This window comes from Opisthocomus hoazin, chromosome 1, assembly GCF_030867145.1.
Source record: "Opisthocomus hoazin isolate bOpiHoa1 chromosome 1, bOpiHoa1.hap1, whole genome shotgun sequence".
NCBI lineage: Eukaryota > Metazoa > Chordata > Aves > Opisthocomiformes > Opisthocomidae > Opisthocomus > Opisthocomus hoazin.
In genome coordinates, this window is record NC_134414.1 from 15,094,296 (window position 1) to 15,105,256 (window position 10,961).

Here is a 10,961-nt window from a genome sequence, read left to right on the forward strand (position 1 = left end):
CACCAAAGGCTGTAATCAGATTTTAAAAGAACCCCCTAGTCTGCAACTGAGCTGGGGTAGAATGACAAAATACCCATGAAGCCTGGATGCTCAATTTAAATTGCCCAGGACATGATAGTTTTTGAATAGTTTGCATCCTAGTGCGCTTTGTGTGCTCAGAGCACAACCCCCGCTGATTTCAGCAGCACTCGTGAATGCAAAATGTTTCTCCAGAATCCCAATTCAGATATGAAGAAAATGAAAAATAGCTAATTAGGAAACATCAGGAATTGTCCTGTACTGAATTAAGTAATTTGTAGCACAGAGTATTACATACAGTTATCAAGGGCACCATTTCTAGCTCTGTAACGATGAGCTTGTCTTTCTCTTGCACGCTTCTGTCCTGTTCTCCCTAAAACTTGTACCTGATTGATCCCTAGAGCATGCTGTTAAGGCTCATTGGCAATCTGCCTCTTCTTTTCTTTTTAGTAGGTCCACCCCTCCTGTCCTCTGTAATTAAGCCAAACAGCTTCAGCATTTCTTACACCCGCTCTGTGCCCGGATCCAGGATTAGGCAGAGCCTGGAGAAGAAAGGTTTTCCACCTGGTGCTGGGGTGCAGGATCCAGCACTGTAACTGCCGGAGCCCTGGTCAGACCCACCTGAACAAACACCGTCGTGACTGGGCATTTGAAGATTTTGTCCACTGTAGTTACGGCGAGTTTCCACTTGCATAACTCTTCAAAGGATCATAACGGCACCTAGTGAAGGTGAATCTTAAGATGGTGAAAGATTACCTTCAGCTTCAGAAAGGACATCTTACTGACTTCAGACCATGAGCCCCTGGTCCCAGACAAAGCTAAATACCAGAATCTAGCTGCAGGGTCTGTTGTAATATGTGTATGTGCTTGAAAACAACTGTGCCACATTCACTGAAAGGGAAAAAAAGACCTCTGATGTAAAATATGGCTTGGTCCAAATGGTTCTGGCTTGCCAAAGCTGTATTAAAGTGTTGGGCAGGACAAGCGTCACTTGGGGCTCACCTCTGCTGCCAGTCTGTCCATGAGCTTCAACTGACCATTAACCTGCAAGTATTTGTGCTTTAAGAAAAAGACTCACTGGAATAAAGAAAAGATGTGACAGAAAAAATAAAGCATTAAAACCTAAAAAGATGAATACAAAATGCAAAATAAATTTTTTCCTTCTGCTCTTTTAAAAGACTGGCAACAGCAGAATCATACTTTGAAAATGCCTTGCTTTAATTTTCTGAGGAGAGTTGCCCAGCCCCGTGCTCAGTCAGCTCTCTGTGGCAGGCAGGCGATGCTGGCAGAGCCCCGGCACTGCTGGTCTGGCAGGAGCCACAGGAGGCACCTGGCCATGTGCAGGAGTGAAGACGCTTTGAAGGATCAGAGCAGAAGGTCAAGCTACTAGCAAAATCTAACTGTCAGAAGTAGATTTCCAGGAAGACTTCCTCTCTCAAGTCATTCGTGACCAAACAGAGAAAGAATCCTGAAGAATATTGGATATTATATGATTATCTGAAATACTGCATTTCCCTAATGGCAGACTACTTTTTTAAAAACCAAGTACACCACATTTTCCATTCCTCAAGCCAGGTGATTCTATAGATAAACCCAACCATAGCCCTGGTAATTTATTGCCCTGAGTGAAGACAGGATGCTTTTGGGAAGGGTCTCTTGATCTCCTCTCATTCTCTTCCTTTTACCCCAGACAGGGAATCTCATGCCATCCCCTTCCCTTCTGTCCTCTCTCTGAGTCTCTTCTTCCTCCTGCTGCCATCATACACTCACTCCCCACTCGGCTCCCTCCTTACTGCTCTTCTCCCTTGTCTTTGCTACCAGTGAGTGAACACTTGCTGCTAGACTCTGCATGTAAACACAGACCAATCTCCAGTAGAATGGAATGGAATAGAATAGAATAGAATAGAATAGAATAGAACTGTTTCAGCTGGAAGGGACTACAAGGATCATCTAGTCCAACTCCCTGACCACTTCAGGGCTGAAGTTGCACATGAGAACTGAGAAAATGGGACTTGGCTTGAGGGGTCAAAGCAGGCAGGAGGAAAGGTTCGATTCTATATATTGGTGATACACAGTACCCTGACTCATGGGGCCTTGATAAAGGGCAGTGAAACAGCACTGGATTCAACATGAGCGACTGGTAACACCTTCTGAAAGGACAGGCTGGCTGCAAGGAGTGGTAGGCATTTCAGCCTCTTTAAATACTCAGGTGTGAGTTATTCTAAATCAGATTTTATTCTGCTAAGAACATTAAGTTCTGCAAACTACTCCAGACAACTGCAGTCACACCAATTTTCTTAGCCACCCCAAGAAGGACACATCTCACTTGTCTTTAAATGAACCAAAATTGTGCTATCACCGGAGGGTATCTTGCAGAGAAATTTTCCACTGTTAGTACTCGCTATCACAGATATTATCTGTTCTCTCAAAGCAGTGCATTTATGAAGTGATTCCAGAGACCTAACGTCTTAGTTGGGATGAAATGTGCCAAATGTCTGATCTGAGAAGTACCCAGGTGCTTTACAGTGTAAAATCGCAACATTCATAGACAAATTCAAAAGACAAACAGTGTGATCCTTGACCTGCCATTTGACAACAATGCAGAGATGCTCTGATCAAAAGTTCCTAATCCAAACTCAGAGTAGTGTTTAATTATCAGTGCTCTAACTGTGGATGGTATGTCCAATATTTTCAGAAGAAGCTTTTTGAGGTTTTAGATCTTGGTTTGAAGAAAAGCTTTCTGAATATTCATGACTTTACCTTAGGAAAGAAAAATTCTGTGTGATTTAGCACTGCCAACAGATGCTGAGTTAACAGGTTGGTGTTCGCCATCTACTTACGCAAAGAATAGGCATCCATTTTTCTTCAACTCTACCTTAGAAAGAATGCCTGCAACGTAAGAAACTGCTCTATTTATCCATGTCCATCATACCTCCACTTCTCTGAGGGTATTTCCACCAAAACACGAATTTGTGAAATATATCTGCTCATTCATTCTGAACAGATCTTGACCTGTCAGACCCCAGTTCAGAAGGGATATCTTCCTACCCAGTTGCGCTGGATCTAAGCCAGAAGCCTAAAGACCTACATCTCGACCATTTCCACGCTGCTACTAAGAGACTTAAGCAACGGGAAGGGAGGCCTGATGCGATTAGATTGTTGCTTTAGTGTTTAAATACCAGCAAAACACACACACAGCCCCAGTGGTAAAAAGGCTTAGTCATGCGGAGAACAGCGACACACATGCAGAGAATCCTGTCCCTCAAGCCAATCCAAAGTCAACTTGACAAAGAGAGTTCCTTTTTGGGAAGAGTTTGCTTCCTCCCTTTAGGAGCTCCATGCCATTGTCGTTAGCCTCCATCAGACATGCAGCTCTCTCACACTACCTCCTCAGAACATCCTTCTGCGATTGATCACGTGTGATTGCACAGTCCTTAAGTAGGCCAGGGCTCCACATCTTCCCGTCATTTTAGCTCCAGCCAAATCCAAGTGTGGTCCTTTAGATTTCCCAGGGCCGCTGTTTAGCTTGCAGCTACTATCGGTTCAACTGCAGAGATGTCTGTCTTCCCCAGCTGGACGTTGGAGGCTGACGGAAGGACATGGGAGACCTGCAACCTCTTGAAGTTGCCATTTTCTGGCCAAGCCAGTTGGTAGGATGGTACTGCGGAGTGGAGCCTCTGTTCTGCGGGTCCGGGAGGTTTTCTGCACATGTTGAGCAAAGCCTTCAGTTCTGATCGGAAGCTGTCATTGAGCCAGCAGTAGATGAAGGGGTTGTAGCAGGTGCTGCTCATTGCGAACCAGTGAAAGGCGAAGTACAGGGCATTGTTGGTGTGGATGGTCTGGCTGGAGAGGAGGATGACGTAGCAATTTAAGGGGAACCAGCAGACTGCGAAGAGGATGACAACAAGCATCAGCATCTTTATGGTCTTCTTATTCTTTTTGCGAAGGGCAAAGTACTGTTCAGTGGTGACGTCCCCGATGACATTGCGCCGCCAGAGTTTCTTGGCCACTGTCATGTAGGCAGCAGAGATGATCAGAAGGGGCAGGACATAGAGCAAGATGAAGGTGGTTAAGTCGAGGTACTTCCAAAAGAGGTCCGCAGGCTCGGGGAAATCTGGCAGACACAGGCACCTGGTAACTTCCTCACTGCAAGGGGAGATACCGGATGGGGGGTGAGACCGAGTATGGCCGGGCACCGCGGGAAAAGGGCCTCAGAAACAGGGGGATAGGAGGGAGAGGGCTCCTGCCAGAAAGCCTGGAAGCTGACCTTCTGTTTATGCATGTGTGTCACCAGTACGTGGAGCTCTGCTGTCCAAGGATTTGAGCCATGGAGCAGCCTGTGAGCAATGTGGTGGTAATTTCTCATGGGTATTCATGACCTTATGATAATTTGATGAATTTCATCAATAACAACATTTCCAGCTGCACAGAAGCAGGTTTTTACTCTCTGTCCTTTGGCAAACAGAAGCACAGTCTCTGCACATATTAAGGACCTTTCCCTCATTAAAGCACTTTCCAAATATCAAGGCTCAGGACAGCGTTTTATGGAACAAGCAGCTGAGGCAGATTTTTTCACTTTCCCAAGGCTACAAAGTAGATAAAAAACTTAAGTTTTAAGTTTTTTCCCCATTTCTGGTGTGCCCAAATAGGTCAGACCTGTACATTGTGTAAAATGCCAGTGTGTAGAGACAGAGGGACCAGGCCAGATCCTCTAACTTCTTAGCCTATTTCATGTGATCAGTGTGACAGAATAAAGATAAAATAATTAAAAATAGAAACTAGAACAGGAGATCAGCTTTTGCAATAGGAATCTGATGAAAATTACAGACTAGATCCATATTTGGCTGACCTCAACATAACTTCAGGGCTTTCAGCAGAAGATGCCAAAGTCTGGCCACTGAGAGTTTGGCCTCCAGGGAGGCTGTGGAGGAAAGCAAAGCACATCCTTACCTGTATTCAAAGGTAAAGAGTTTTTGGTAGATAGCGTGTGGTAGGGAAAAACAAGCTGCCATGATCCAGATTACAGAGATGTAGATAACACCTTTTGCAGTAGATATGCGAGGTTTCAGAGGGTGCATTATAACCTGTGCAAAATAAACCAATATTCAGGGATATGCCATTGCAGGAAATAAATAGATCATTTTTTCATATAATCTTCCAGCCTTAAATCTATTACTTGAAGTGGGAATTTAGCATGCAAGCAGTACTGTCTTCACCCAGCTCCCATTGACTGTAAACTGTACATGAAAGCCTGAATTTTTCCTCCCTGGAAATGGCAAAATCAGGTCCCAGTCCTACCCTCTCATTTCATTGTTTGTGTTTAGGTGGGAGAACTAGCTACCAGTGGGTCTTGCAGACATGTTCATTTCAAGGTTCAGTTTACTTAATAGCAAAAAAAAAAAAGAGGGGGGGGGCAGAAAATAGTCAGAGACTCTTCCTTATCAGCGATCCAAAATGCCACAGGTTTGTGACTTAACCAGAGCTCCCTGGGGATGCTCCTGACAGCCAGTGCGTTGTCTGGAAACCTGGAAGCTTTCTAGCAGAAAATGTCAACTGTACTGGTCTGTTTTGCACAGTTGTTGGGTGACTCCAAACTGATCATGCCTGGCTGTCCCCAGTTTTGAGCCCACCACCAGCAGCAAGCCACAGCTCTGCTTGTGACAAACGCCAGCATGGTACAGTCGGCTCTCCACCGCTTGTGACAAATACCGGTATAGTACAGTCAGCTCTCTGGTATTGGGGGTAACAAGGGGCGAGGCATCCCTGAGCAAAGGCGGACAGAGCTGCGGAAGCCAACCGGGATGGCCCTGCATCCATGATGCTGTTCCTCACTGGGCCAGACAAACCACCCCAGCGGAGGTTTGCCCACAGGAATTCCTGTCAGGATCTTGGACTTTCTCCTCATTTGAGAGTTACTGGATTGCCCAGCACAGAAGAGCTCCCATTCCCCAGCTGGAAGCGATCGCAAGGTGATGGACATCTCCCATCTCCTGCCTTGCTGTGGGCTTGAAACTATTCTTTCCATCTGACATCAACAACTGCTCCTCTACCCTGTCAGCTCCTCATGCATCTGACATTAACCTGGGAGCTGAGAAGGAAAGGACACGGGGTCATCCCTTCTCGTTTCCATTATACCCTCCCAAGCTTCCCGGCTGCCTGTTGCAGAGAGCTCTCACCTGGTGCCTGTCCACGGCAATGGCCGTGAGGGTCAAGGCAGAGACGTGGAGGGAGCAGTACTGCGCAAACCTACTGACATGGCACATCCCCTTCCCGAAGATCCAGGTGCTGTTCACAAAACGAGCCTAAAACCAGAATACCGTTAGATTTGTGCACAACCCCACACATCTCCACGTGCTTATAGATGTCTGAGACACCTTTGGCACATAATTCCTGGTGCTATGTAAAAGATATTTTAAAAATAGCAGGTTCTTTGTATAATTGTATGATTTTCTGGCTGCTGAACCCTGAGGAGATAGTTTAGTGCTGCTCAGTGGCCCAGCAATACCGTCCAGGACAACCCAGCAGGGCAGTACCAAAAGTGTTTGCTCTGTTTCATTCACAGTGTGTCCTTCTGCAGTCCAACTATTGAGCCAACACATCCATTCTTCCCTTCTAAGCCTTCCTTACAGGATAGGACTGACCTGCACGCCTCATCTTACTTCAAAGCAAACTACAACATTTCAACACGGCTTGTAAAATGATGGTAAGCATCAATCTTTTTTTCAAGAGGTTCAGAGTATTACCTTGGAAACACTTCAGAGAAGGGGCGGGGAGGGGAAAGACCACATACTACAAAGTGCAAAATAATCACTGTGAGGTTATTATTGCTGAAGTGCTGTCAGGGCCACTTTTATCAAATGGATAATTTCTGATCTTCAACTAGGTAACAGGAATTAGAGAAGAAAAAGACACGTGGAGTTTTCCAGACATAACTCCAAAGGCTGTAACCTGGACTGGACAGTCACCTGCAGGACATTCATGCGCTGCCTATAGCGGCGTAAAGAAGAAAAGGCCACCGAAGTAACCGCGATGCCTTTATGGCACCTCTGCCCCCGTCTTACCAGTGTAAAAGGCGTGTTGAGGAGCGTGATCATGAGATCGGCTACAGCCAGGTTGACAATGAACAAGCTGGTGGCGGAGTGCATGCGCTTGGTCTTGACGACAACGTGGCAGACCAGGACATTGCCGAAGAGGGAGAAGACGATGATGAAGGAGTACGCCGTGACGAGCAGGGCTTTCACCGTGATGCTCTGTGACTCCGCTCCGTACCGGCTCCTGCCCACGAAGCTCTGCCAGTCGGCTAGGCTGTCGTTATCCCAGGAAAAGAAACCCGAGATGTTTGGGATTTTAAAAGGCTCATCCAGAGTCCTGTGGAGGGACAATTTTCCTGTGGCAGCAAAGGCGTTAACCAAGTCAGGGAAGGAGAGCCAGACAAAACAGGACAGCATCTCCGAAACGCTGCTCTGCTCCTCCAGTTTGGAAGTAGCTCATTTGTGAGAGCAGAGCCGAGGCTGTGTGCCGGGAGAGCCGTCCTCGCCTCGCTCAGCCCAGGCGTGCTCGGCGGCTGCGGATGCAGACACGGCACACAAGCCGCAGAGCGAGCGGGCGCTCCTGCCTCCCGCAGCGAGCTCCTCTCCCGCTCTGCTCGCTGATACTTTTGCTCCTTCAGCCAGATTTATACCCCCCGGGCGAGCTCCGAGCCGGGATCTTCTGCAGCCATTGGGCAGCGTGGCATTATTTCTGCTCTGACGTGCTGCTTTTCCACGCTCTCACGCTCCCCCGGGCGCTACTCCGAGACAAGCACATCTGTGAGAAAGGCAGATCGATCTCTCCAGTCGTCAGCATCCTTTCTCTCCACCAGCAGCCCAGCTATGCAAACACCGTGCTGTTTAGAAACCAGCAGCATGCACGCCAGCTCTGCTGTCTTCCAGGACGCAGTTCAAATTTAAGCTCGGTTTTAAAGGTCTGGCAGGCAAGTTTCAGCCTATCTATTTCACAGCATGACACTTGCTAACTAGCACAGAATGGGGGAACAGCAGATGAATTGTGAACATAACAAGCCAGCTTACTGTACTTACAGTATTTTTCCAAAGACCTTTTTTCCCTCAGACAGACAGAGAAATACTTAAGCGTTGCCTTGGCAGGGATTTCATCTTGGCCAAGAGGATAAAAAGCTTGATGTGAAACTGTGCTTTCTAGGTCTTGTTAGAAATACAGCAGTAGTTACAAAGAGGTGATTATATGCGATAGAGGATGGGAAGGGATATCCCAGCCCAGTAAGCCCAGTATCCACAGCAACAAGCAGCTGCACGCTGGACCCAAGCACTGGTGAGATGGCAGCACGCATGTTCCCTGAGGCTTCCCCCAAAAACCACCGGGAAATTTAAGATCAGTAGCAAGAGACCAAGAGGCACAAATCCTGTGCAGCACAGAAAGATGAGATGTGCCCCTCCACAAGGGCGGGTGGAAGGGGCTGCCCCGCTGCTGGGGACAGATCTGCTTGGGTGGTGTCAACTAACCCGGGCCAGAGCGGGTTTCGTACAGGAAAGGCTTTATTTAACCATGAATTAAAAGACCATTATCTAAAAAGCTTATATTATAAGCCGGTCATTCACTGGTGAGAATACCACTTCCAGAAGATGCTTGTGACCCCCCCAGGGAACCACTCAGGCTGCTTTCTCCTCACCGCTGTGCAGGGGCTGAACACAGCTGGACAAGCAGCACGGCCAGCCCGCAGCGCTCCTCTGCAAGCTGCTGCCAGCATCAATTTCTTCCACAAAATTGTCCAATTCAAGCTCTTTCAGCAGTTTTCTTGTCTCAGAGGAAGCTTTCCAGGGAAGCTGCTGGAGCTGTAAGGTGGCAGTCACCTGTGACCATTCAGAGAGAAGAAAGAAATCTGTGTCCAGCTCAGAAATGCTGGGCCAGCGAGGGCGTTCCCTGACGTGATGCTGCCAGGAAAACAGTCTCACAATGTAGCACAAGGCCCAGGGAAAGGGCAGAAAATTGGGCAGGGCAGTGTTCTGGTGTGGGTTTGGGATGAGAACAGAGCGGTCGGTGGCAAAAGTCCCTCTTCTTGCTGGGCTGCTCCAGCAGCTCCCAGGTCCCCCTCCCTTTCAGTGCTGCTGGCCAACGCATACGGGTATTCTGTCTTCTGACACTCAAACTCCAGCTCTTATTCTTTCACATCTACCAGATCCTGGTCCCCTGTACTATAATCCATCTTCCGCAAAAATGATTAGTTTTGTCTGCTTTCTCCTCTTAATCTAATTCTGCATTTCTAGCAGGGTACCCTTGCACGCGTAGCCAGAGCTGCTGTTGCCTTTACAGACCAGGTGCTTCCAAGAGCAGGAAGCCTTCTCCTCACCTCCTTGGCCAAGATGCCAGGTGCAGGGTGGGCATCTCCCCGCACGCAGCCCAAGCCCACCCTCGCCCACCCTCCTCCAAGCTGGACCCAGCATCTTGTGATCCAAAGGTGGTCCCACCGCACATGGGGCAGGCCCACCCACAACGCCAGTTGGACCAGAAAGCCCAGTGGGAGCTCCTTGGGTCACACTGCTCCTCACATCACCTGGGAGCCCTGCTGGTTTAGTTCGCATCTACACACACGCCGGTATGGACTGCCTGAACAGTTCTCCTACGCGCGGTTGTTGCGAGAGACGAGGCTGCAGGAGATTTGTTGGCCTGGCGCCTGCTCCTGCTGGCTTCATCCTGGCTCCACCACACCCGGCACCCACGGACAGCAGAAGCAGCAGCCACACAGCAATGTCAGGATTAGGTACGCTGTACCCGGTTTTTATAAAAGATGTCTGTGAAATGATGCAATTTATAAAGTGAAAAGTATTTAGAAAATGTCTGAAATAAAGCTATACAGTTCATGAATTCCGGTAGTCAAAGAAAGTCATCAAAACATCTGTGCAATAGCACTGAAGAAAACTATAATAAATTAGAAAACAGGCCTGGTAAAAAAAAAAGGTTATCAGTGGAATATAAAAAAAATAACCCAGACACACTAAAAAACGCAGTTTGGAAGTATTCAAACAAAGGAATAATGAATAATGCCTTTTTTTCTTTTTAAATACAGAGCAGAGCGCGCAGCCCCCCACCGCCATTTCCCTAGGAACGATCTTTCTTTCACTACCGTGGCTTTGTTGAATTTTTGAGTTTTCCTTGGGCAGGTGGAATGGAATTTATACAAGCGAGAAGCAACTTTTCAAAAGCTATCCAGCACCATCTCTGAGAAATAAGGTTGATTTCCTGAGCATCTTACCACCCACCCCCCGTACAGCAGATCCCACTGACGATTAGAAGGATCTGTCTACAGCCCAGTCTTTCCGCACACACCAGGCTGGGTCTGTCCCCACGAAGTGAAGGATGCCATCTCTATCTTCTGTACAAGCCAATTTTGAGAACTGCTGCAGCTGAAAGCTATAAACAAAGCCTTTGCGTATTTGACTGAAAAAAGGTTGTGAAAAAGGCAAAAAGAACCTTAGATACAATTCCTGTTATTAACCCCATATGCTTGGCTAAAATTTTTGCCTACTATGTGCCTGCAACATGGAAAGGCAGAGTCTCCTTCGGACCTTAACAAGACAATGAACTAGGTGCTTCTGAAGCCTTTCTAACAAAACAGGTTTAATGGGCTGTGGTGGGTTGACCTTGGAGGGTTGCCAGGTGCCCATCAAGCTGCTCCCTCTCCATGCTCAGTAGGACAGCGGGAGAAAAGAAGATGAAAAACCTGTGGGTCAAGATAAAGGCAGTTTAATGGAAAAAACCAAAGGTTGTATATAAAAGCAAAGAATAAGAAGAAGATTTATTCTCTGCGTCCCATCAGCAGCCAATTTCCAGCCACTTCCTAGGAAGCAGGGCCTCAGTAGGCAGAGCGGTTGGGTTGGAAGACAAATGCCTTGATAACAAATGTCATCCCCCTCTCAGCCGTTACTGCT

The 10,961-nt window shown here is 47.5% G+C and overlaps 1 protein-coding gene across 1 annotated transcript; it reads right to left on the minus strand.

Moving 5' to 3' along the window:
• Positions 1-1,805: 1,805 nt before the first annotated feature.
• On the minus strand, positions 1,806-7,626 carry GPR83 (G protein-coupled receptor 83). The gene is made up of 4 exons (XM_009932575.2): positions 7,080-7,626; positions 6,195-6,320; positions 4,969-5,102; positions 1,806-4,164 (listed from the first exon to the last, which is right to left on the minus strand). Exons 1-4 carry the CDS (start codon positions 7,464-7,466, stop codon positions 3,540-3,542), a joined length of 1,272 nt encoding a protein of 423 aa, XP_009930877.2. The 5' UTR covers positions 7,467-7,626; the 3' UTR covers positions 1,806-3,539.
• Between the last annotated feature and the right edge of the window lie 3,335 nt (positions 7,627-10,961).